Source organism: Microtus oregoni, unplaced genomic scaffold (genome assembly GCF_018167655.1).
Source record: "Microtus oregoni isolate MIOR12 unplaced genomic scaffold, Mior012 000014F_ref0000157, whole genome shotgun sequence".
NCBI classification, from domain to species: Eukaryota; Metazoa; Chordata; class Mammalia; order Rodentia; family Cricetidae; genus Microtus; species Microtus oregoni.
In genome coordinates this window covers 8,003,165-8,030,474 of record NW_024543073.1, presented here as the reverse complement: position 1 = coordinate 8,030,474, position 27,310 = coordinate 8,003,165, and the positions used below count along the sequence as shown (strand labels likewise).

General features: G+C 40.6%; 2 protein-coding genes across 3 annotated transcripts in view; one reads left to right on the top strand and one right to left on the bottom strand.

The window, feature by feature from the left end:
- Positions 1-4,293, bottom strand: part of Ndufaf2 (NADH:ubiquinone oxidoreductase complex assembly factor 2) — a 108,315-nt gene extending 104,022 nt beyond the window's left edge. Inside the window, exon 1 of the mRNA XM_041663551.1 lies at positions 4,105-4,293. Within this exon, the coding sequence (XP_041519485.1) occupies positions 4,105-4,231 (127 nt within the window). The 5' untranslated portion in view covers positions 4,232-4,293. The remainder of the gene's footprint in view (positions 1-4,104) is intronic.
- A 112-nt stretch (positions 4,294-4,405) lies between these two features.
- Positions 4,406-27,310, top strand: part of Ercc8 (ERCC excision repair 8, CSA ubiquitin ligase complex subunit) — a 35,018-nt gene continuing 12,113 nt past the window's right edge. The window contains exons 1-9 of one of the 2 annotated variants that reach the window (XM_041663427.1): positions 4,406-4,534; positions 8,066-8,161; positions 14,481-14,582; positions 18,455-18,578; positions 19,869-19,950; positions 21,247-21,315; positions 23,570-23,636; positions 26,008-26,108; positions 27,070-27,194. In XM_041663427.1, coding sequence (XP_041519361.1) covers positions 4,458-4,534; positions 8,066-8,161; positions 14,481-14,582; positions 18,455-18,578; positions 19,869-19,950; positions 21,247-21,315; positions 23,570-23,636; positions 26,008-26,108; positions 27,070-27,194 — 843 coding nt within the window. In that variant the 5' untranslated portion in view covers positions 4,406-4,457. The remainder of the gene's footprint in view (positions 4,535-8,065; positions 8,162-14,480; positions 14,583-18,454; positions 18,579-19,868; positions 19,951-21,246; positions 21,316-23,569; positions 23,637-26,007; positions 26,109-27,069; positions 27,195-27,310) is intronic. The other variant, XM_041663428.1, reaches the window with a different exon arrangement.

Here is a 27,310-nt window from a genome sequence, read left to right as displayed (position 1 = left end):
CTTGTATTTCCAACCTAGACCTTAAGACATATTCTTTCATAAACAATTGAAGCTTCATGTCTCTTCACCTTGATAAACTTTACATATCTTTTGTGGGTGTCTTTTCCAACTTTGGTAACAAGGAAAATTGTAACAATAAATATCTATTCTTCAATCTCAAAAAAAAAAAAAGCCAGCTCTGCAGCATATTCTTGAAATCTCAGTGCTGAGGAGGTGGAGACTGGAGGATCCCTAGGACATGCTGGCCAGCCAATCCAGCTGTAGCAGAGAGCTCTGGGAAAACAGTGACTGAAGACGCTGACATTGATCTCTGGTTTCCATACACAGGCATGTGCACAGGAACATACACAGAGACACACACGCACTCATTCAAACAAACAAGGTAGATAAAAATCCCATCACTGGGACAGCAAAGGCAGGTGGACCTTTTTGAGATCATGGAGCTCCAGGCCAGTCAAAACTACATAGGAAGGCTGCTTCAAAGAAGAAAAGTACCCTTCATAATATCAAACACAATAAATTTCTAAACAAATAAAACAAAATATATGAACACTCCTTATGCTGAAAACTCTAAGTGATAAATCAAAGAAGCAAGTCCAAAATCAAGTAGACTGTGACATTAAATCTCACTCTCTTAAAGAGACATTATCTAATTTATTTCTTGAGTTCCAAAAATGTCTCCTGATGCCAGGTAAGTATATTTTTGCTTACATTTTACAGAGCAAGTTGGAGCTACTGAGCTTGTATGGAGATTAATAAGTGTTATAAAAGGCTAAAAATCAGTCATGCCTCTAGAGAAATGAAAACAAACGTTCATGCAAAATCCACATGCGAATGTTTATGGCAATTCTATCCCTAAGCCCCCAAAGTTGGAAGCAGCCCAAGTGGTCATCAATGGGTCAATGTACAAACTACAGTGTATCCTTGGCATGGAGTACTAGTCAGCAATTTTATATACACACACACACACGTATATACCAACCACTGAAACATACAATGACTCTCAAAGGCATTATTATGCAGAATAGAAGGTGCCATTTTCAAAAAGTTACATACGTTATGACTCTCTCTGAATAATATTCTCATACGACAAAATGATGATTGATATAATAATCAGCTACCAAGGTTAGGAACTGAGAGAACAACTACTAAGGGTTAGCATGTGCAAGATGCTGAAGGCAGTGCCTGTTCTGTGTCCTGACTCATACGGTTAGATCAATCTCTGACATGCCTGACTCATACGGTTAGATCAATCTCTGACATGTCAAAATGTGAAATGTGGACCGATTTATAGCATTTGAATTTGGAAAGAAAGCTTGCGCTGTGTGTGAGTTCTGTGTGCATTGCACACACCTGAGTGATGTGGGAGTGTCATATATCAATCTTTTGATTTCATTGGTTAAGTAATAAACAAACTACTTGGGCTCATAGCTTAGAACATAGGTGGGTGGAGTAAACAGAACAGAATGCTGGGAGGAAGAGGAAGTGAGGGCAGACGCCTCAGCAGAGACGCCATGCCCCGCTCCCAGGCAGACAGACGCGATTCAGCTCCGACCCAGGATGGACATAGGCTAGAATCTTCCCGGTAAGCGCACCTTGGGGTGCAACACAGATGATTAGAAATGGGCTAAATTAATATGTGAGAATTAGCCTAGAAGAGGCTAGATAGAAATGGGCCAAGCAGTGTTTAAAAGAATACAGTGTCCGTGTAATTATTTCGGGGCATAAGCTAGCCAGGCAGCCGGGGTGCTGGGGACGCAGCCCCGCCGCTCTTATTACTACACCTGAGTGTGCCAGTGTACATGCTTGTGCACACACACGGAGGGCAGAGCTGGACAGCAGATGTTTCCTGTATATTCTCTACTTGATTACCTTGAGACACTGTCTCTGAGTTGGAAACTTGCCTCCTGGCTAGTCTGCCTGACCATCCACCACCCTGCCTGTTCCTGAAATGCTAGGGTTGCCAGGTAGACAGAGCTATGCCTGGTTCAGGCCTGCCTAGCTATTTATGTAGCTGCTGGGGATCGAAACTCAGACCCTCCTGTTTGCTGGACGATTATCAAAAACAGTGGGCCATTTCCTTAGTGCTTGGAAACAAACAAATAAAAAAAAAATAAAAACTGAGATTTCAGGACTACCAACTAATTAACTAAAAAAGAAACAAGGGAACCCTCCAGCCTGACTGCTGGTAATATACAAGGATATCAGTACTTTTGTTTGTTTGTTTTTGTTCTTTGAGACAGGGTTTCTCTGTGTGTCCCTGGCTGTCGTAGAACTCACTCTGTAGACCAGGCTGGCTTCAAACAAGGATTAAAGGTGTGTGCTACCACACTCAGCTTGATAAGTCACTTTGTTTCCTTCCTTCCTTCCTTTTTTCTTTTGCAACAGTGTTTCTCTGTGTAGCCCTGGCTGTCCTGAAACTCTGTCAACCAGGCTGGCCTCGAACTCTCAGAGACCCACCTGCCTCTGCCTCCCGAGAACTGGGATTAAAGGCATGTGACACCACCATGGTCATTTTATTTTTTACAAAGTGAAGCATACATCTACTGGCTGATAAAGCCATTCTCCTTGCAGACCCTTTAAAAGAGAGCTGAACTTTATCTATATAAAGCCGTAACTACACGGATGTTAATGATTAATTTGTGGCAGCCTTAAACTGGTAATAATCTAAAGATTTGTGAACTGGTGAATGAATAGGCAAACTACATTACATTCCATACATTGGAACGTTAGCATAGAGTTAACATTTTAGTACACAGGAGGGTGAATTTCAAAATTATCATAATTGAAGAGCTCAGAAAGAAATCTGAAGAGTTACTATACGTTTTCACTGATAAAACTTGTAGAAAATGCAGAACAATCAGTCCATCATGTTAGAAATCAGATCCGTGGTTGTCTGGGTATAGGAAGCAAGGAGACCATATTTAAGTGCTCAGTAGGTTTTAAAAAAAAAAAGTCCACGGTAGTGAGTTATAGAAAAGGGCTAAGCAGGGTCAGGAGAGAGATGGCTCAGAGGTTAAGAGTGATTGCTGCACTAACAGAAGACAAAGGTTCAAATCCCATCTCCCATCTTTAACTCCAGTTCCAGGAAATGCCCTCTTCTGACCTCTATGGCATACATACATAAATGCAGGCAGTACACATAAAATTTTAAAAATCTTTTTTAAAAGCTAAGTAAAAACAATTTTACATAAACATTTAACATACTTAGTAAGTGTGAGAAGTAAACGAAAACAGCGTTAAATGGGTTTTCAGGTGTCCCAGTAGTGACACTATTACTGTCTCTTTAATGTAAGACCACTGAGACAAGGCGAGAATAAATGACTTGTCCCTTGGCTACCTCAGTCAGAGGTTCTAATCCAACTTCTTTCCTCTTCCACCTCTGAGACTCTACACTGGAGCAATAGAGAAAAGCAGAAGGCGCTGTGAAAGCCGCTAGCGGCATGGCGTCAAACAACAACAACAAAAAGGAACTCCTCTTTTGTTTGTTTTGTTTTTCGAGACAGGATTTCTCTGGCTATCCTAGAACTCGCTCTGTAGACCAGGCTGGCCTCGAACTCTGAGATTCCTTGCCTCAGTCTCCCAAATGCTGGGATTAAGGGTGTGTGGCACCGCCGCCTGGCTAAAATGAAGCACTCCCCCCTCCCCCAAACAACACGCTCCACTTCTTGAAAACATCTTTAGAGATCCTTCTCTGAAATTGACCTGCACAGGTTCTTGGGACGCAGACTCCCTGGAAAGGAAACGGGAACTGCTAATTAGAAAAGATCGCTGTGTGTGGATACTTCTTAGTTATAAGATAAAGATGGTGACAAGGGCGAGCGCCCCAGCCACAGCGCCACTGGAAAACGTAAACTCTGAAGACAGACAGCCAGGAGCAGAAAACCAGGCTGGCTGGGCACTGATGCAAAAGCTTTACCCGATGCTTCCCAAACACCTCTGGCAGATCTAAGAGGACTCGGTCCAGGCTTCGTCACGCAAGGCAACGACCTAGCCCTCGGACGCCGGGAGAAGGGGCCGGGACACTCGAGGCCCGGTCCCGGATAGCGGCGACAGACACCGGCCTGGAAGGCGCACCGACCCGCAGCCGCTCCTCGCTCTCACCTCTCCAGTTCTTGTACTGGGCGATGTAGTAGTATTTGTTCCCCAGATGGTCCGTGCCTACGTGCTCCCTCACCTCCTTCGACAGAGAGCTCCACAAGGAGCGCAGCACAGCCCGCCACCAGCCCATGCCGCCGCGCGGAGCTCAGTGTACCGGGACTCGCGCCGGCCGGGAGGGCCCGCCTACACGAGGCCCCGCCTACCGCTCAGGTTCGCGTTCTCGCGCCTCCCAGTAACGCCGCTCCCCGTTGGTTACGTCACATCGCGGATGAGCCAATGGGAGACGGTGTTGCTACACCTCGGGCCAAGTTGTGTCATGGCGGCACCCAGGCCTCGAGCCGGTGAGCGGAACCGAGATGTTGAGTTTTCTGTCCGCTCGACAGACGGGTTTGGAGGACCCTCTTCGTTTGCGGAGAGCGCAGTCCACACGGAGGTAGGGGACGCCTTGTCTTTTCCTCTAACGTACGGAGTGAAACTCCCGAGCAGGGACTTAGGATGGCAGGACCGTTGGTCCGGAGATGAAGAAGTCGGCAGGTGCCAGAGAGGAAGACCCGCATGTGCACGTAGAGCAAAGTCTGAAGGTGGAACGCCGGTCACAATTATCGTAGCTTGCCGTCTGCTTGAAGAATGTAGTTGAAAGTGGGTGTGGGTCGAGTTAGGGAACTGTCGCTCCAGGAGAGCTGATGGGCGTTCATTCAGGGAGTGAGGTTGCAGGTGGAATGGATAGAGCTGGGAATTATCGAAGAAATAGATCGGATGTGTGGAGTTTGAGGCTCAGATATATGCCTGTGGGTCAAATGCTGGTGGCGTACTCCAGATTTTCCCAAGGGGAAGCCGTGCTTGTAATTTTGCACTATTTTGAAATACCCCATAGGATCCCTGAACATGACAACTGACTTTTCACCAAAGCACACTGCAGCGGAAGGTGGGAGGCAGCCTCTTCACGTGACCTAATCTCGGGATTTCTCGCTCATCATTTTTGTCATATCCTAGCCAATCAGAAGTGAGTCACAGATCTGGCTCGCTCAAGGTGAGCGAATTACCAAAGCTCACCAATACTAAGAATTAGAGACCACTGAAAGACGATTCCAGGCTTCCAGGATCATTGAGAAACAAACAAAACCAACAAATTGTCTACTTTCAATAATTACGCTTTATATACTGAAATATAATTATATTGCGTTCATTTTTACATTTTAGTGTTCTGTATTTAGAATAATACCTTCCAAAATGTATTTAAATTGTTTTAACTAAATGAGTTAACAGGCAACCTTTTTACAGCCACATTTTGCTGAGTTCTAAACATGATCGGCGCTGTTTGTATCTGCTCCTTATGTTCTCTCATCAGTCCGTGCAGAAATGACTCCTTTCTAACTCACTTCTGCATTCTTGGACATAGACAGAAGTTTTCATTTCGGAGACTACAAGAACCTAACATCAGGATTGCCCATCTTTCTGATTATGTGACTTGTTACTCCAACTAGTTCTGGGGTTTCTTCTTTATGTTCAGCAAAGGAAACACTGGGAAATGAATGGCCGTGTTTACTTCACCTTAATTTCAGCTAAAAAACTTTTTTAAAAACAGCATTACTCTTTTTCTCCTTGTAGTTAATAGTTAGTCTTATAATAATTTAAGTAAGTAAGCCACAGAGGATCTGCAAATGTGGGATTCAAGTCTTAATGTCCAAATGTCCTTGTTCTAAGGAAGCCCTGAGGTCTTTGTCAACAGTCTGTGACCTAAATTTCTTGTTTCATTAGAAAATAAAAGTTACAAACAAGTAAGAGGTCCCACTAGATTAATCTACCTTCAACGAAATTCATTTCTCTGTGAAGTGTTATTCCCAAAGCACAATTTTGTGCTTCTGCCTGCAAACTTGTATCTTAGCAACACCAAACACTTTTCCCCACCAGTTGTCTTGTGTGTTTATAATAAAATGGTACTGGCTGTGCTTGGATTGAGACCATTGATGGGATCTGAGGCTTTTCTGCTTTATGTTCAACCCTGGAGGAGCCAAGTCTAAGACCTAAAAGCCCACCCCCATGGTGACACACCTCCTCCAACAAGGCCACACCTCTGCATCTAATAATGCCACTTCCTATAGGCCAAGCATTCAAACTTGAGTCTATGGGGGCCATACCTTTTCAAGCCACCATGACATCCGATGACTGCACAGATTGTATCCCAGTATCTTTTTTCTTTGTAGATAGATTGATATCTATATCAATTGGTTGCTTTTTTTTTGAGATTTATTATGTTTTATTTCTCCAATAAATATAGCAACATGTGCACAAATTTTGATTTACAAATGCAAAAATGATGGTAAATACCCCCACAAGGGTTCAATTCGTACTTTCCCACAAAACAAATTTGCAGCAATTCTAGGTGTTTTTTTGATTTAGGACACAAAAGCAAAGGAGATTCGACTATAAATGTTTCCCTTTCAGTCTTACGCTGAGATGATTGACAACTGCTGCTGCTTTTTCTCTAGCAAAAGTTCCTGGTTTATAACACATGTGTCAAAAGTTTCCACCTGGGGAGGAAGGCGTATGAACAGATGTGTACGTGGGTAGCGTATCTCTTGGGACACCAGGGTTGCTTTAAAGCTGTCTTTAGTTGTCAGCAATTTGGCTGTGGTGTGTCTAGATGTAGCGTTCTCTAGGTTTACTCTACATGCATCTGTTTTACTTCTCGAGTTTGTAGGTTCACAGCGAGTTTTCAGTCATTTTTCCTTCTGGCTGTACTGCCTGCCCTGTGTTCTTTCTCTTGTCCTTCTGGAGTCTGGTTAGATTAACCTTAGTCCTGTTTTACTTGTTCCTTTGGTCCCTAAAGTTCTATTATGTCCTCTCCCCAAGTCTTTTCCTATATGTTGTTAGCTTGTGCCAGTTCCCATCTGCTACCGAGTCCGTTAAGTGAGTGTGGACGTGTTTATAATCTCTCGCACAAGCATTTTCTACGACTGCCTTGAGGTGTGGCTCCAAAGCCATGCTGTCTCAGCTATAGCTCCTCCTGATTGAAGTCTTTTCCCATGGAAGTTGTAATTTCCATGGTTCTTCATATGCAGAATAAATAATTTTGAATTTCATCTGAATACTTTGAGCACTTGCAGGGTGTGGCGTCCTTCTTTACTCTATGAAAAATATTGATATTTTTGTTTCAGTAGTAATTTATCAGATTAGATATAGGCTATGATTCCTACCTCTCTGTAGGCTGTGCTTCAAAACCACTAGGTCTTCCACAGTGCATGACTCTCACTGGCCAGGCAGTGACCTAAGTTGCATGTGGTTGAGTCTGGAAATTCTTTTGCGGAGTATTCAGGATTGAATCCATGCATATTGCACTTGAGGATGAGTCTTGGAGTTTGTGAACTGTTTTATGGACTCTCCTTCTGATCTCCTTCTTTGCTGTGATTGCCCAGTTTTCTGGAACTCCCATCTTGGTCCTTCAGTCAGTAAATTTGGCCTATGGTTACTGTCATACCACACATTTCATGTTTGGGCCCAAGGCAGAATTCAGAATAATAAAGACATGTAAAAAAATCAAGACACTAATGGGAAAAAGAAAATAATTCACTTCGTTTAAACTGCTGCAGGAAGAAGTATAATTTGCATTTCTATGCTCTCAGAGAAATGAGAATCTTTTTAATTGTGTAATTCAAACTTTTATCCACTGGGTGTCCTCAGTCAAGTTTATCAGAATCTTTTTCTTGAAAATTTATCCCTAGATAACTTTTTAAGGACTAAACTCTTTAAATGAAATTTAAGGTAATGTTTCAAGTGAAATATTTGCATATAGTTGTTGGGAACTTGTTTGAGAGGCTTACATTTACAAATCTGAACACCTTTAAATATGGTAAGAGACTAAAGATTTGCAGTAATCCATGTAATCTTGGGAAAATAAGGAATTTGCTTATGTTAAAGTTTTTCTTATTGCTAAGTTTTTTCTTTTTCTCTTTAATTTTTGAAGGGTCCTGGGACTGGAGTTAAACAAAGACAGAGATGTTGAAAGAATCCATTGCAGTGGAGTTAACACTCTTGACATTGAGCCTGTTGAAGGAAGATAGTAAGTTGTGTCTTCACTTTTCTATCTAAATGAGATGCAGTAAAATCTTGTCTTTTTAGATTGATTAGTAGAAATCAGTTATAATATGTTAAAAAATTTAAATTGTTGCATTTGTTGAGCTGGCATTTATTCATTTGAAATAAAAACAAAATCAAATATGCAAAATGTTGCCAGCTCGATCAATACTCCAAACTACTGTGGCATAGATATATTCATGTTAAATCAATAAACCCAGGAATTTATGTTATGCAGTAGGTTTCTAAGTGCTGGGATGTGTCTTGGGTGCTCTTTTAAATATAGTTGTTACTGTCAAGAAATCTAATGGGAACTAAAATAGAAAAGCAGAAATGTATTTGGCAAATTAAGTTTGAAGCATCAATTTTCCTGAGTTTCTTTTTTACCAGCTCTGTGACCTGTGCAATTACCTAACCTTCCAAATTTCCAGTTGCCATAGCTGTTTGATGGGAATGATCGTGTTTAGCTTATTTGTCATAAGAATTTGAGAAAATCTACTGAAAGCAGCTTCACATGCATGTTGAATTGTTTCAGCTCATTGTCCACACTGTAGCTAGTCACAATTTGTCGTCACACCACACTACTCATATAGGAGGGGTTGGGGGACAATGCAACTGTCCGGCAGAATATATGATTTGCATGCACAAGGATCTGGGTTCAATCTGGAGCAGAAGGGGGAGGAGAAAAGAACAGCAGTAAGGAAGGTGAACTCAGAGCCCTTCATGAGGGCTGAGGCTGTAGTTCAGTAATGGACCCTTAAATAGCATGCACAAGGACCTGGACTCAAGCCCCACACTACAGAAAATAGAACAAATCAGTCTTTATGTGCTCTACAATTAGACCTTGTATATTTAAAAAAAAAATGAGAAAGAAAGAAAAAACTAAGGAAAATAGTTTCTCGTGCTATAGTCTGTTCAGCAGTCACCCTAGAGTTTTGTTTTAGTAAAGTATTGTCCTTCGCTTTAACGTAAGTCAGGATAGGCCTGGCAGAATCGCACTTTCTGCTTTTACCTCTGCCATAATAATGGTGTGTAAGAAATGTGTGGTGAACAGAGTTCTCCATTTAGCACGTGGCTAAATTTAAAAGATGGTACACAATAATTCTTTCCTTTTCCCTAGCTTTTCAAGGCAAAACATAGTATTTCCTGTTCAAAGACAGTTGTGGGGCTCGCATTTGTCAAAATAGGTGCAGATCCAAGGAATAAAGGACAGATGATTTCTTTTGGTCGTTGGTGCGAGTGGGGAGAAAATATAGTAGTGTTCCAGCCCAGCTGTGTGGCATGGTGGAACCTGTTAGCAGAGTCAGTCTGAACTGGTGAATTACAGTTTACATATGTGTGGAGTATGTTTGAGGAATATAGGCTGAAGAGCATTTCCACGGGGCTGTCGGAGTCCCACTCAGCATAGCAGCACTCCCTTTAATACATGGTAAAAGGTACAATTGTTTATTTCTTTGTTTGTTAAGACATATTCAGTCCCACTCAGGAGCAAGAAGAAATCAAGATGAAAGTATATGTCAAATCGAAAACCAAGTCTTTTATTTCCTTAACAAACATCAGTGTACATTTAAGTTGTTCAAAATTCTTTTAATATTTATCATCTACTATGAACGCTGTAGCAGAAGCACTAAAAACCACAGTCACAGCCAGAATGCACGGATCTGGTAGACCAGTCTGCAGTTCCACAATTAGGTGTGCTTTTAAGAAGACTACCTATACACTGCATTTTTGTAGGTTCAACTACAGAGAATACGTTTGCATACCACCTATGAAGATTAAATTTTGTATATCTTATAAATTCTAATTTATTCACCTTCTGTAAGTTTCCTCCTTTAACATAAAAGCAGTGCCCTACCTCTTTAATATTGTTGGCTGAGGTTTCTGTCCCACCCAGTCCTGCAACCTTTCAGCCCCAAAGAAATACACAGAGGTCTACATTAATCATAAACTGATTGGCCTATTAACTCAGGCTTCTTATTAACTCTTATAACTTATATTAGCCCATAATTCTTGTCCGTGTTAGCCATGTGGCTTGGTACCTTTTTCAGCGAGGCAGTCACTTCTTGCTTCCTCTGTGTCTGGATGATGACTGCAGACTGACATTTCCTCTTCCCAGAATTCTCCTGTTCTCATCACCCTGCCCTTACTTCCTGCCTGGCTACTGGCCAATCAGCATTTTATTAAAATACAATTGATAGGTTAGAGACCATCCTCCTACAGCATAATATGATCATGATTAGCAAAATTCTAACCTCATAGTTAAGTAATATTGGTGTAAGATACTAAACAGAAAGTCATTTAATTTCAAGAAAGCATGTCACACCTCAGTAACAGGCGAGACTGGAAGGAGCTCAGTGTGGCCCTTGTAATCATTCCTAGGAACTAATAGGTCAACGCTCCCTGCAGAACAGAGCCCCACACTGAAGAATAGAACCCAGCTTGAGCAGTGTGGTGCTAGAGACATGGGAAAGGACAGCTCACCTAAAAGTTTAGGACATGAACAGAACCAGAAAAAAATTCTAATTAAAAACGTTTGTTTTTAAGTATCTTTCAAAAGAAAAGAAAATATATTTTAGAATGAGGATTTTTCTGAGAATAAAAGTTTAAATGTTATTCTAAATCTGGATTATAAATTCTAAACCTAAATTCTAACTCCATTCTGAAAGAATAGGAAAATATGCAAAAATAGGATATGAGATGTAAGAGCTAAGAGAATAAAGAGAACTGATGGCCACTGCAATGACTTCATGCCTGACAGGTTATGTCATAAGATGTGAGAATGCTAATGTGATATTGCAAAATTAATGAAAAGTCAGTTTGTTGTCATGTATGTGTGGTACACATTCATGTGTGTATTTACATGTGTGCAGCTCCTGAGGCATCTGAACTTTGGTCATTATGTTTGTGTGGCGGACACTTTACCAACTGATCCATCTCTTGCCTAATCCCCAAAACATGGAATCCATGAAAGAATAAATTCAAATTTAAAAAATCTCAGAAATGAGGTTACCAAACAATGGAAAATTAGAAATAAAAGAAAAATATTTCAGAAATGAGACAAAGCATAAAGAACACAAGCAAATCACCACAGGTGTAATTCCTTAGAAACAGAAGGCAAAAGTGTAGAGAACTTAAGATTAGGAAAAAAGGGATGAAGGACCAGGCTGTAGCTCAGTAGTGGAGTGCTAGCCTTTCATGTGTGAGGTTATAGGCTCAATCCCAGCACTAACAACAGATGTGAAGGTAGTCAGACAAACAGAATAAAAGCCAAGAAGACCCAGACTGCATATGACAAGAGTCGACACAGAAAACCAATGCAAGCAAGCAAAATAACCTTGAGACTATAATAAAATAAACCTTTTTACATGGAGTAAAATCTACAACTAGAACCAGGCATGGTGGCAAACACCTTAAATCTTAGCACTCGGGAGACAGAGGCAGATGGGTCTCTGAGTTCAAGGTCAGCCTGGTCTACAGATCTACAACTATGTGTAAAGGAAAAGGTTACACTGTCAGTGTGTGTGTAAGGGAAAGGGTCATATTGTCACTGTGTGTAAGGGAATGGGTCACACTGTCAGTGTGTGTGTAGGGGAAAGGATCATACTGCCATGTGTGTAAGGAAAGGGTCACACTGTCAGTATGTGTGTAAGGGAAAGGGTCACACTGTCAGTGTAGGGTGAAGGGTCACACTGTCAGTGTGTGTGTAAGGAAAGGGTCACACTGTCAGTGTGTATGTAAGGAAAGGGTCACACTGTCAGTGTGTGTGTGTAGGGTGAAGGGTCACACTGTCAGTGTGTGTGTAAGGGAATGGGTCACACTGTGAGTGTGTGTGCAAGGGAAAGGGTCACACTGTCAGTGTGTGTGTAGGGTGAAGGGTCACACTGTCAGTGTGTGTGTAAGGAAAGGGTCACACTGTCAGTGTGTGTGTAAGGAATGGGTCACACTGTCAGTGTGTGTGTAAGGGAATGGGTCATACTGTCAATGTGTGTGTAAGGGAAAAGGTCACACTGTCAGTGTGTGTGTAAGGGAAAAGGTCACACTGTCAGTGTGTGTGTAAGGGAAAAGGTCACACTGTCAGTGTGTGTGTAGGGTGAAGGGTCACACTGTCAGTGTGTGTGTAAGGAAAGAGTCACACTGTCAGTGTGTGTGTAAGGAAAGAGTCACACTGTCAGTGTGTGTGTAAGGAAAGGGTCACACTGTCAGTGTGTGTGTAAGGAAAGGGTCACACTGTCAGTGTGTGTGTAAGGAAAGGGTCACACTGTCAGTGTGTGTGTAAGGAAAGGGCCACACTGTCAGTGTGTGTGTAAGGAAAGGGTCACACTGTCAGTGTGTGTGTAAGGAAAGGGTCACACTGTCAGTGTGTGTGTAAGGAATGGGTCACACTGTGTGTAAGGAAAGGGCCACACTGTCAGTGTGTGTGTAAGGAAAAGGTCACACTGTCAGTGTGTGTGTAAGGAATGGGTCACACTGTCAGTGTGTGTGTAAGGGCATGGGTCACACTGTCAGTGTGTGTGTAAGGAAAAGGTCACACTGTCAGTGTGTGTGTAAGGAATGGGTCACACTGTCAGTGTGTGTGTAAGGAAAGGGTCACACTGTCAGTGTGTGTGTAAGGGAAAGGTCACACTGTCAGTGTGTGTGTAAGGGAAAAGGTCACACTGTCAGTGTGTGTGTAAGGAAAAGGTCACACTGTCAGTGTGTGTGTAAGGAAAGGGTCACACTGTCAGTGTGTGTGTAAGGAAAGAGTCACACTGTCAGTGTGTGTGTAAGGAAAGGGCCACACTGTCAGTGTGTGTGTAAGGAAAGGGCCACACTGTCAGTGTGTGTGTAAGGAAAGGGTCACACTGTCAGTGTGTGTGTAAGGAAAGGGTCACACTGTCAGTGTGTGGGTAAGGAAAGGGTCACACTGTCAGTGTGTGTGTAAGGAAAGGGTCACACTGTCAGTGTGTGTGTAAGGAAAGGGTCACACTGTCAGTGTGTGTGTAGGGTGAAGGGTCACACTGTCAGTGTGTGTGTAAGGAAAGGGTCACACTGTCAGTGTGTGTGTAAGGAAAGGGTCACACTGTCAGTGTGTGTGTAAGGAAAGGGCCACACTGTCAGTGTGTGTGTAAGGAAAGGGTCACACTGTCAGTGTGTGTGTAAGGAAAGAGTCACACTGTCAGTGTGTGTGTAAGGAAAGGGTCACACTGTCAGTGTGTGTGTAAGGAAAGGGTCACACTGTCAGTGTGTGGGTAAGGAAAGGGTCACACTGTCAGTGTGTGGGTAAGGGAAAGGGTCACAAAAAGCCCAAAGGAAGACTTTTTTTTTGGTTTTTCGAGACAGGGTTTCTCTGTGGTTTTGGAGCCTGTCCTGGAACTAGCTCTTGTAGACCAGGCTGGTCTCGAACTCACAGAGATCCGCCTGCCTCTGCCTCCCAAGTGCTGGGATTAAAGGCGTTTGCCACCACCGCCCGGCTTGATACATATTTTTAAATCAAGTTAAATATGTAAAAATCTTCCTTCCGTACACATGTCAGCAACATATTTCTTCCTTCGGTCACTAGACTGAGTACGGATCGCAAACTTCCCATACCTTGCTGGCTACTTTCTCTTCTGCCTTCAGGTACCAGTTTTAATACAATATAACCAAGGATGCTATCCTTGAAGCTTCAAGCTAAAATAAAAGGAGCATCCATTGCCACAGTGATTCCAATTAGTACATAGAGTTTGTGAGGCAGTTACAAAGTCATTCCTGCTAGACTGGCCTTCCAGGTGGTCGGTGTCATTCCCAGTTATTAGCACAGTGCCTTATGCTCTGTAGGCACTCTGGACAAACAAAGTGAATGATTATGATTATGAAGGAAAGGAAGCCTGCTTCCATTTACTGCCATGTCAGCTTTGTTATTTAGGGGAGAACTCCCCCAACACACACTCCATTGTTGCTATTCTTACAAATGTTGAAAGGTTGAGATAGGTGATATAACTTGCCCAGGAACAGGTAGCCACTGTTTTCATTTCGTACAGATTTAAGAAGACATGTAAAATAATACTGTAATGTTTTACTTTCTTAAGTGTCTTTTCCATCTTATTTCTACCATCTTTTCTTTTTTGCAGTTGTTGGGGTAAACTTAAAATGATCAGAGATTGAGGTTTTCTGTATCTGTTCTTTTGTAAATATTAAGAAATTTTAGTTTATTAAAGTCTGTTAGAATTAACTGTACTTATTACCTTACTACTTTGGGGTGTATATAGGCCAGTGTTTGCAGATATGAAATCATCATCAATAGGTGGACTTCTTACAGTGATTAATGTGACTTTTTCCATTGTCAGCATGTTATCGGGTGGTTCAGATGGTGTGATTGTACTCTATGACCTTGAGAACGCCAGCAGACAACCCTATTACACATGTAAAGCAGTGTGTTCCGTTGGCAGGTGTGTATTTGAAAGTGTAACTCATGAGTATGTAAACAGTTCAGTATTGTTTGCATCAAATGCAAAACATGAAAATAGCAGTCATATGCACGACAGAAGCAGCTTTTTCAATTGACTGAGAATTCCCTTGATGCTTTTTTAAAAAACAATTAAAATTTGATAGATTTTTTTTTTGTCATGTGATTTCCTCCAAACAGTTTTTGTATCAGCTCTCAAATGAAATTCTAAAAAGACTTTTGTGTCTTTTTTGTTCTGCACCTACAGAGCATACCTCAGTGGCTATGGTTTTAATACCACTTAGTATAAGATTCAGTTATGAATGTTTCGCGAATTATAAATACAAACTAAATTTTCAACTCATGCTGAAGGAGAATAGATTAAAAACATGATGTAATAAATGTATAGGCAGTCCTCTCAACACACACACATGTGTGCCCTTCTTTCTTGTCTGTTACTCACTCAAAAGGTTCAGCTTGAACTGGGTGGCGGTGGTGCATGCCTTTAATCCCAGCACTAAAGAGGCATAGGCAGGCGGATTTCCACCCTTGTCTACAGAGTGAGTTCCAGGACAACTCCAAGGCTACATAGAGAAACTATCTCAAAAAACAAGACAAAACACAACAAATAAAAATGCTCAACTTAAAATAGCCCTGTTTGTCCTGACTTCCTTAGCTGTTTGGTAGTTCTTTTGTGACAGTCATTTAAAGCTCTTTTGCCGTTTCTCTGATCTGTTAAGTCAACTTTGCCTTAGAGACTAGCTGCCAAGAGGTGTTCTCACAAGAAGCTCACAGATCTAAGCAGCCACCCTTTTGTAGATATTCCCAAAGCATGGAAAGGCCCTGAGGTCATGGTCCCGAAGATTTATAATTGTGTGTCTACAGTGTTGATTCATTTTAGAAACACAATTATTGAAAATCTTTCTGAGACTCAGCTTGTTTTGTTTTAGAGGTAATTTTATTTGCTCCCTCATTCTTACCAGGTTTCTGTGAATATTATTGTTAAAGCATCTTGAAAGCTGTTTAAAAAAACAAAACTATTGTGTAAATGGAAAGGAATATAGCTAAAGAAAAAGTCCAGGGTCAGCTGGGTGGCTCAGTGAGTTCTGTCCTTGACCCCACACAGTAGAAGAGAAGTGGCCTTTGACTCCAGGTCCATTTAGCAAACAACAGTAGTAGGCAAGTTGCTGCAGAGCCTGTGAACTCCCCAGCATGGACTTTTGGCCACATTTACAATACCAGCACTGTTAGTGTTCAGGCACCTACTGGCCTCTCCTTGGGGTCCTGACAGCTGCAGCCACTAAGGACACCTCCTGTGCACATTCGCTACATTTCCTTTTAAAAGGTGGATCTTGCCCACCTCCCTTGTCTTGTTTGGCTCTCTCTCTCTCCCTCTCTCTCTCTCCTGCTACTTTATCTCCAGAGACTAGTCTCCATCCCCCTCTTTGTCCCCTACTCTTCCCTTTTCTCTGTCCCTTTTTCTGTCCCTTTTCTCTCCTCTTCCAGTAACCCCCCATGTGAGCCCTGTTGTATGGCATGACTGTCCCTCCTCACTGCTTTTTACATTTTAACAAGGACTAAGTTCTTTCTGTGGAGCAGACCTCAAATCCAGTCTTGACACTGTTCACTACCTTGCCTGGTAGGTTGGGATTGTAGGATGCAGGGTCCATTTCTGGGTGGAACCACTGAGGAGACTTCTCTCCTAGTGGCTTGCATAACACCTCCCCACCATAAAAGCTAGCCTGTTGGGAGGAGAGAGAGAGGGAGAGAGAGAGAGTCAAACAAGACAAGGGAGGTGGGCAAGATCCACCTTTTAAAAGGAAATGTAGCGAATGTGTATAGTATTTATAGTATTTTTAATAATTAGTATAGTATTGTGGCTTAGACTACGTTGTAATATTTATTCTCAATATACTTAATTTATTTGTTCTTGGACATTAAAAAGATTCTATTACCAATATTTTTACTAAATGTGCATGGGAATAATGTCATATATAAGAGAATGATACAATATCATATCCTGTTTTAAAATTTAAATTTAAAATATAAATGAGCTTTTGTTTGTATTTCTACAATAAGAACTGGTTTTATTTAAAACAACTCACCAGAAAGTCTATATTGAAATCAAGATTCTTAGAGGATATCAAAGTTAATTCTGTTTATTTTAAATAGAAACTTACTGAAATGATGATTGTATATCATGAAATTGTGGAGAAAATTAGAGAATCAAATTTACTCGAAGGAAGGAAGGAAGGAAGGAAGGAAGGAGAAAGAAAGGTTAAAGCAAGGAACAGCCAAGGTCACACTACAGAAATAATTCCATTAACTTTAGTACATGTGACCAGTGTTGGCCAACTCCACAGCCCTGACTAATAGCTAACTCTCCTGGGGATTTCCATTCAGACCTGGACAATGATAGTTCCTAACAGATCAATAAAGCTAAGCACGCAACTTTGGTGCCAAGGAAGAGGAAAAGACAATGCCTAGAGTCCCTCGATTTCTATAGCAGAAAGTAGGTACTTACTTGCTCATAACAAGGCAGAGGTTCCTTGTAACTAGGAGGAGTTTGAATCCTTAACAGAAAAGAAAGACACCTGAGTACTGCTGCCCACACATTTGACTCAACGTCTGTATGTGCCTCCCCCGTAGCCTTTAAAAACACGGTTCTGGCATAACCTAATGATGTATCTACAATTCAGAATTATGCAAATTGTGGGCTCAAGTATATAGTTAACCCATATAAAATGATGGAGAAAGCAGCAAAGTTAGTGACTACTTATACATACATGCACACATACAGAAACATGGGTGGTCATACAGACCATATGTTATATACATCTGTCTCGAGGCCAGAGCAGGCCTTTAGGACCTTGCCTCTATTTAGCACTACAGACATTCACTCTTAGAAATTAGAGCCCACAATGGTCCTGTTTGCACAGGGTTACATAATGTTCTATACACTTGTTTGTTTTATTCTTGGAAATTTCTCCCATGTACAAACATAACGAGTATAATAACCTATTTACTCATCACCCAACCTTCACAACTGTCAATCATAAGCTATTTGTTTCATATCTACTACATATTCAAACAGTTGCAGGATTATTTTCAAGTAAATCCCAGATAACATTATTGCATCAATAACTACTTGTTTGTGTCACTGAAATGAAGACCTTTTTTGTAAATATAACTCTAGTACCACTATCTCACATATACAGTAATCCCTGGAATCAAACATCTGGTATTCAGATTGCCTTCATTGTCTCAAAAGTATCACAGTGCCAGTTTGTTTAAGATTGGGTAAGATGGCATACTTACTGTTCTGATGACTGGCTCAGAGAACACAACATGTCTTTTAAGCAAGACAGCCTTTCACAAGATGATACTTGTAATTTCATGATAGGTTACATGAAACTAGTAGGTCCCATTGACACCCACCAATTGCATTCTTTTGTGCCAGAGTAAGTTTCTTGGTAAACAGCAGTGTGTGGGTTCCCATGGCAGTGTGTGAAGCATTCCCCAGTTCTAATAATGATAGTTGAGAAAAGAAAAGCAAAAAGATGTATTTTTCCAGTTAAGAAAACCCCTTCCACCTGCAAGGTGAAAGAAGTTTGCTATGGTTGTCCAACACCCCCACCCCCCAACTGTATACAGTACAGGAATGAGTGATACCTGATGAGCCTTAGGAGAGGGCAGGCCCCCAACATCTCACTGCGGAAACTTAATCTGAAGATGCCTTCTTAACAGCTAGAACAGGATGTGTGATGTGAGTGTAGTAATCCGTATCTCCTTACCCATGCCTGCTACTTTTTCATAATACTACGTTTGAAACCCACCCAAGTCAGCAGTCTCTAAATTTCGATTGCTGTTTTGTAGAAGCCATCCTGATGTTCACAAATACAGCGTAGAGACTGTTCAGTGGTACCCTCATGACACAGGCATGTTCACTTCCAGCTCATTCGATAAAACTCTGAAAGTGTGGGATACAAATACATTGCAGGTAAGTACATTAAAACCTTTCCAAAATGCTATGTAGGATAATGGAAAATTGAATCCTCAACCATATTGGTGTGGTTTCTTGGTAAGACATTCTGTGTGTCAGATATGAAAGTAGTATAGTTAAGGAGAACTAGTGTTTGGGCTTATATCCTGGTTAACTAACTTCTGCTGGTTAACACTTTGACAGTGGGCAAATGCCAGAGCACCTGCATCGTTCCTTTGTCTGTAAATGAGGGCCAAGATGGCACCTTCTAGAATGGTTTTGAGGGTTAAATGAGCCAACATACATAAAATACCTAGCACAAGGCCTAACATGTAACCAGCATTCAAAACCTTAGCAAATATTTTTATTATTTGAAAACTTCAAGCTAAGTAATAGAATTAGACTTTTCCCTTCTTTATCTAAAAACTTGCAGAAAAAGGAAGTTTTCATAATATAGCTTAGTAAAAATAGATAATAGAGATCAGAATTATATAATTAATGAAATTTAATTTATAGTACTACTTATCCTCAGCTTTATATCTACCTGCCTGTAATACCTCTTTATAGAAATGTGACATAATTTTAGAGTTGGCATTTCCCAGGCTAAATAGTAAGTTCTGCGTTATCTTAAAAAAAAAGAAAAAAGAAAAAACCTAAACTAAATAGATTAAATGCATGTCATGAACTTCCCGTTTTGACCACAGTGGAGTACCTTGTAGCTGAACCAATCTCCATTGACAAAACCCAGCAAAGTTCTGTTTAAAGGTTTTGAAAACCTGCTAAGAAATCTAGATTCTGATAGGCTGGTTCTCGGAGAAAACAGACAACTAGTTTATTGAGATGGTGCATTGTAGGCTGGCAGACGTTACTAAAGCAGTGAATGCAACTAGGAAAAAGTGGGCAGGAAAGAATGCTAGGGACTCTGGGGCTTGTTCAAAAGTTCTAGAGTAGTTGGTGAAGAAAGCCAGAAGGATAGATGTTGTGGTTACCGATAACTGCAATTTATCCTTCCAAAGGATTGTGATTAGCATACTGGAAACGGAGGCCACGTGGTGCTGAGAGGCAGATTCCTAGCTAGCTAGAACTTGGATGGAGGTGCTAGCCTGCTGGAGAGGGGTGGTGAGACCATAGAGACGCTAGCCTGCTGGAGAGGGGCAGTGAACCTCTAGAGGCTTGTCTTTCCTTAATTTCTGGGATTTGTTGTTTTAGTTGATAAATTGCTGACAGTCAATTAAAAATATGTTTAAAATGTGGGAAAGAGAATTTGTTAATTGATTTTGCGCATTTTTAACGTCTCTTGTTTAACAGGTTGCAGATGTGTTTAACTTTGAGGAAACGGTTTATAGCCATCACATGTCTCCAGCAGCCACCAAGCACTGTCTGGTAGCAGGTGCGTACACCATCCTTCTGCCCTTTGCATGTGGGACACTGTCCCCTTTTAGGGTTATGTTTGACAGAAAAACTTTAAGCCAGGGAAAGATTCTTTTAAACATTATAAACTAGTGTAAGTCCAGCAATGCTATTATCTGGGATTCAGACTGTGAGAGTATTGATTCTCTATCTCCCTTTTTTTTGGTTTCTTTCAGTTTTTATGTGTTCCCTGAGTTCTTTTAAGTCACTAAACTTTAAGATATTTTATGTGAACAAAATAGGACAGTTTGAACTGGTGAGGTAGCTCAGTGGGTAGGGCTGTCGCTGCCACACCTAATACCTAGCATTTGATCCTTGAAACCCACATGGTAGGATAGAGCTGACTACAGCAGGCTATGCTCCATCCTCGGCTCACACACACAAAGTAAATGTAATGTTTTTAATTTATAAATTTTCAAGTTCAACACAATGAAAGGAAAACTTATTTCTCTCTAACATTGATTGAAAGCAGATACGCATCTATATAATTCCTGTAACAATAACAAATATTAGCGCATAAGGAAGAAAAAATATTAACCTACTATCAGGTATCTGGTCCCCAAGACTCAGTTATTCCTGAGAACTGCATGCCTCTCCTCACAGCTGGACACCAATCAGCTGCTTCATCTATAGGAGAGAGACACTTAACGGATTTGCAAGATCCATTCATCTGAGTCAGACTTGCTATGAAGCTGTGTCTAGCAACTGGAGGGGTAGTAATAGCATTAGCTTGAGAAAACTGAACTGTTGAAATTGAATGATCTTCTGTGATAAAGTGGCAAAGAGCTATAAACACACTTAAAGTGCTGCTAGAGATTTCCTGTGATATTTTACTGTGGTTACCTCTCGGTCGTCTGTGAAGTAGCCCAGCAGCCTGTGCACATCTGTATCTGCTGTGATGAGGATAGACTGTGGACACACACACTGTGTGGATCTGTAACTGTTGTGATGAGAATAGACTGTGGACACACACACTGTGCACATCTGTATCTGCTGTGATGAGAATAGACTGTGTTCCACAGGCTGTGCACATCTGTAGCTGCTGTGATGAGAATAGACTGTGGACCACACAGTTCTGCATGAATACAGTGCAAATACAGGAACATTTCTATAGTCACAAACATTCAAGATGATTTAGAGGTTTGTAAATGTGACATACATTTTATATTCCTGTGTAGATACAGTGAAAGTGTTGTGATTCTTAATTGTAGTTTGCTAGGATCTTATAATTTATAATAAATGCTATATAAAATCTTTTCATTTTTTTCTCTGACAGTTGGTACTAGAGGACCCAAGGTACAACTTTGTGACTTAAAGTCTGGATCCTGTTCTCACATTCTACAAGGTATTTTTCTTAATTGCAACAACTACTACTTTGAGTGAACTAGTCAGTAAAAGGAAACATGACTTACCATGTGTTCTTTGTAAAAGACGTGACTGATGCATTTTGAGCTAGTTGTTAAGTCAGCAAAGAAAGAGAAGTCCTGCTATGCATTATTCTTGTCCAGCAGAACTATTGAGATGTCTGTATGAACAGTGACTGTAAGGGGAACACAGAGGATAAGGAGAACAGGAAAGCCAGCTCAAAACCGTCAGCCATTTCTACGTTTAAACAGACGAGCATTGGGACTTAGGTCATCAGATGGGTCTTGTGTCTGCTGTCTGATAATGTGACTAATGGGGAAGCTTTGTTCCTCATATTTAAAATTTTTTTTTCCTCACTACAAATATTTAGAAAAAGTCTTGAAGCAATACTTTGGGGAAACTATATTAATATAAATGATTTTATTAATTTTTAGCCATCTAATTCTAAACAACAAATGCTGGGATATAATTCAGAAATACACATATTTTATCAGTTTCTGAGAAATATAATAAATATACCAGAAAAACTTGATGGAATGGGTAGCTTTTTTTAAGGTTTATTTTATTCTTTTATATCTATGAGTGTTTTTCCTGCATGTGTGTATGTGCACCACATGTGTGCCTCGTGCCCTTGGAGGTCAGAAGAGGACGTCAGTTCCCCCGAAACTAAAGTTACTGTTTGGAGCTGCAAAAGCAGTAAGGCTCTTAACCACTGAAGCAGTTCTCGAGCCCAATGGGTAGTGATGACATTATTACTAATAATTGCTGTTGATTAAAAAGCTAGGCAGATGAAAATGTCTGATTAGAACAGTTCCATTAGGTAAAACTATTCTTTGAATTTATGACCTGTGTTTTTTAGGAACAAAGCTATTAAGATGCTTTTTCAATCAAATTTTTCTTTTATAACTTTATAAGAAATAAATATTTTATTCTGTAAAATGGTTATATTTTATTACGTGCGTTTCTAATTATGAAGAGAGATGACTCCGTTATGTAGACTGATTGATATAAATTAGTAATTGTATTTTTTTTCAAAACAGAAGCCAGTTCTTTTATATTAAAAGGTGGTGGGTTAAAAACTTCCCACCAGTAGTAGTAAAGAAAAGGATAAACAGGCCACAACCCATGACCCCTGAGAAGCTAGGTAGCAGGAAGACCCTAAGAGAGACATTCATGGATGCCCCTGGGAAGGGGAAATAGATAAGATCTCCTGAGTAAATTGGGAGCTGAGTGTGAAGGGAAGTGGGGAGAAGATGAGGAAATGGGATGGTTGAGTTGAGGGAAGGACAGAGAGGGAGAGCAATGAAAAAGCTATCTTGATAGAGGGAGCCTTTATGGGGTTAGGGAGAAATCTGGTGCTAGGGAAACTCCTAGGGGAGGATGATCCCAGCTAAGACTCCTGGCAATAGTGGTGAGGGTGCCTGAACTGCCCATTTCCTGTAATTAGATTGGTGATCACCCCAATAGTCATCACAGAACCTTCATCCAGTACCTGATGGTAGCAGATGCAGAGATCCACAGCTAAGCACTGGGCCAAGTTCCCAGAGTCCAGTCGAAGAGAGGGAGGAGGGATTATATGAGCAAAGGGGTCAAGATCATGATGGGGAAACCCACAGAGACAGCGGACCCAAGCTCAGTGACTCTGAACTGATAGCTGGGGAACCTGCATAGGACTGAACTAGACCCTCTGAATGTGGGTGACAGTTCTGTGGCTCGGGCAATCTGTGTGCCCTCTGGCAATGGGACCAGGATTTATCTCTAGTACATGAACTGGCTTTTTGGAGCCAATTCCCTATGGAGGGATACATTGCTCAGTCTTGATACAGGGGGGAAGTAGGAGCTTAGTCCTGTCTCAACTTGATATGCCAAAATTTGTTGACTCCCCATGGGAGGCCTTACCCTTTCTGAGGAGTGGATGGGGGAACTGGATGGGAAGAAGGTGGGGGAAACAGGAGGAGAGGAGGGACAGGGGAATTGTGGTTGGTATGTAAAATGGGAAAAAAAAAACCAAACTTTTAAATAAAAAATTTAAAAAAAGAAAATGAAATTAAAAATACTTCTCAGCAATCTCACATTAGTATTTAAACATAGATCCTGCAAGTTTAAGAAGTCATCATATATCTTCACTGCTATTTATGCTTGCTATTTTCTGAGTTAGGCAAAATTATTAGCACCTTATATTTTGTATGTTTTTAAAATATAAGTGTATAATTTTTACACTCTTGGATTTGCAGGTCACAGACAAGAAATATTGGCAGTTTCCTGGTCACCACGCTACGACTATATCTTGGCAACAGCCAGGTAAATTGCAATATATTTGGTTTTACTATTAATATTAATAATTAGAAGCATTTTGAAAGATTGTAGTTTTCATAAGATACATATTTTATTGTATATAATTGTTAATACCTGAAAATGAAATATTGAGTAACAAGTTTGAGTTTACGTCAGCAAAGATTTCCTTTTGTGTGTATGTGCATGTACAGGTGCACATGCTTGTGTGTAAGCCAGGGGTTGACACTCGGTGTCTCCCTCAGTTGCCTTCCACTGTGTTTATCTTCTGCAGCACACAGCTGCACTTAGCTTTTCAGGGACCCGCACTCACGTCCTCATACGGGTGCTGCAGGGTTTACCTAATGGCCATCTGCCCTGTGCCCACCATGGTCATCCATCTTGAAGGCTTTCACTTTTTAGAACAGAGAGAAATCAGGAGAACCTCTGCATAAATCATCTAGCACTGCTAGTAAAACTTGTTATTTTCTACATGGAAGTAAAACACTACTCGCGTAAGATGACATTTTTTAGTTTTTTTAGCCATAACTTTTGTCCTGATACAAAGTATGCATGAATCCATTGATTTAATTTGTTAGTATTTAATGGTTACTATCCTGATGGCGGAAGTCACAAAATAATCCACACTAGTTCAGAATTATGAATAATAAAGGGTTATTTATTTAGGGGAGACTTACAGATCACTGTCCTAGATAACAGCCCTCTGCACAAACAGGGAACAGGAACAGAGTCTAGCAGCTGGAAGCCAGAGCTGGAAGCAAGGAATCAAGAGAGTGAGCACATGCTCTACAGCTGCATTTATAGTATAAGAGACCACACCCAAGTGGGCTTGTATCTTAAAGGCTATTGGGTGAAGGAGCGGAAGGAGCTCCCATAGCACTACCCAGTCCAAATAGTGTACTAAAGGCACAGGTTGATCATGACGTCAGAAAGACCAGTGCCTACAGAACATTCTGGAGTGCCTTAGTGGCAGTAGACCTTGAGTGACTAGTACAGAAAGAGGTCCGGCAGTGTGAGGGTGAGGAATGAGGGAGAAATAGTGAAGAGTGGACCTTCAGTAACTAGTACAGGAAGAGAGCAGGACTGCTTGCTGGTGTGAGGGTGGGGGTTGTCCACTGAAGGGCTGAGATCATAAAGATACTGAATGATAGGCTGTGGGGGAGGGGCTGGCTACAAGTACATAAGCGCTGGACAGCTGTGCTCAGTTCAAAAATGGACTAGAGCTGTACCACTCTAGTCTAGATGTACGGAAATCTAAACATCACATGACACAAACAGTGGTTTTTTGGTGACTAAAGGGAAGTGCCTCAACATATGAAAGGTGTGGAAACTCTGCTAAAACAAAGAAAACCATACACACACACAAACTGTAGGAGGGATCAGTAATGTGACCTGAGGAGGTAAAAGTGTGTGATTTCTGAGGTACAATGATGCCTAGACTGTAGCTATCAAAAGACATCTAGGCCTGGCAAGATGGCTTAGTAGTGAAGACACTTGCTGCCAAGGCTGCCAAGGCTGCCAGCCTGAGTTCAGTCCCCAGAGCCTGTGTGGTGGGAGGAAAACCAGCTCATGCAAGTTGTCCTTTAACCTTTGGCTTGTGTTCATGGACACATGTATGCACACACACACACATACACACGCATGCACGTAAATAATTAAAATCAAGTTTTTAAAGAATATTGTTAAGGTCTTTAGGCAGACATGATAGGTGACTGGATCTAGTTGGGAGCTCATTTATTTCTTAGAGGTGAAATTGATACTTAATTTGTCTTTGCCTTTGTTGTTTCACATTCTGTTGAAGTGCTCAGTTTCTAGAAGATAGTAAATACAGTTTTCTAGCAAAACTTATTGGAGCACAAAAAACAACTGGAAAGAGATTGTCCTTATTATATATCTTATTTTGAAATTTTTACTATAAAAGGCAAGATAATAAATGCTTAAACAATGAGATTATTTAACTGCTTGGTTGTCTGCCATGAATTCTCCATGACAGATGGTACTTTTACATTAGGAAACAGAACAAATCCTTTCTTCCTTCAGTTCCTCTTGCTAGTTGTTTTGTCAGAACAATGAGAAAAGTAAATGAGATAACATTTGAGAAATACAGAAAATACGTCATAATTAGTGTGATAGGAGAAAAGCAGAATTCTATCCTTGTGATCTGTAAAGAAAAATTATCTTTCTTTACTGTGTTTTCACTATTTTATGGGAATGTTGAGTTTTGAATGTTGAATATTTGTTGAAAATAAGAATACAGTACAATTATAGGAATATATTTGTGACATAGAGTGAAACCTCCATGTTCAGTCTAGCAAAGTAAAGAGTAGAGTCATTACCCTAGTCACACATGTCAATATAAGAGCTATTTTTTTCTCCTCAGTGCTGACAGTAGAGTGAAATTATGGGATGTGAGAAGAGCATCAGGATGTTTGCTCACTCTAGATCAGCATAATGGGAAGAAGTCACAAGCTGTTGAATCAGGTAACAAAGACCACAGTCAATAATACAGTAATGGTTTTATGGTGGCTTTCTAGATTGAAATCAAATAAGTATATATTGACAAATTAAAAATTAATTTTTGTAAATGGTATTCAAAATCAAACATAATTGTGGTTTTCTTTCTCCCAAGATCCAAATAATTATGTAGACTGCTTTTGCCTCCAAACTTTCAAACATACAAGCTTCTCATGTGTACCTTGGTTTGCAAATATGTTTGCTCTAAGGCCAACTATGTCAACTCAGTTTTACACAGAAAGCTGCAGTAGAGTGATGCAAGAGCCGTGTTCTGTGCTTCTGTGTCACCACAGAGACTACAGGTTGTGCGCGTGTAAGTCAGGTGCCATCCCTGTGACACTCGGCTCAGTTGTGTTTTTATACAGGATTTAAAAGCAGTGTCCACCCATTCTAGACTAGAAACTCAGTTGGTTTTTTTTTTCCCCAAGATTAGAATAGTTTTTCTCTGTTAAACTTTCTCTTGATAGAAAACATTAATATTTTCCTTTCTTTATTTCTTTTCTCTCTTGATAGTGCTGGAGACTGAACCCAGGCTGGCCTAAAACAAATGGCCCTCCTTCCTTCCTCTGCCTCCCAAGTGCTGGGATTATAGGCATGCCCTGCCATTTTGGATTTTTAATACTTTGTCAAATGATTTCTAATTTAGAGGGAAATATATGAAAGCGTTGAAAAGCATTTAAAGTAAGTTATTTTTAATTGAATTAGTATAGTTTGCTTACTGAAAAAAAATTATACTTGGCAAATATTTTGCCTATTCTTTTCCTCTAGAAGGTTTTTTTAATGTAGCTTATCTTGCTTACATAACCTAAAGATTGGTTAATTTTATGCATAATCAACTTATATTTTAGGTAATTCATTAGTTATTCTTTAATGTGTTTTAAATATAATTAACGCAGAAAAAGATAAATTGAATGTGTTTTCATTGCAGCAAACACTGCTCACAATGGGAAAGTTAATGGCTTATGTTTTACAAGTGATGGACTTCACCTGCTCAGTGTTGGCACAGACAACCGAATGAGGCTCTGGAATAGCTCCAGTGGGGAGAACACACTGGTGAGAGGCTTTAAAGGACCTGTTTAGTAAATGGTCTGTGATGTACATTTATACACATTATATTACATTTTCTATAGAGGTGACTTCATTTCTTGTCTTGAGTCACAGCTGTTAAT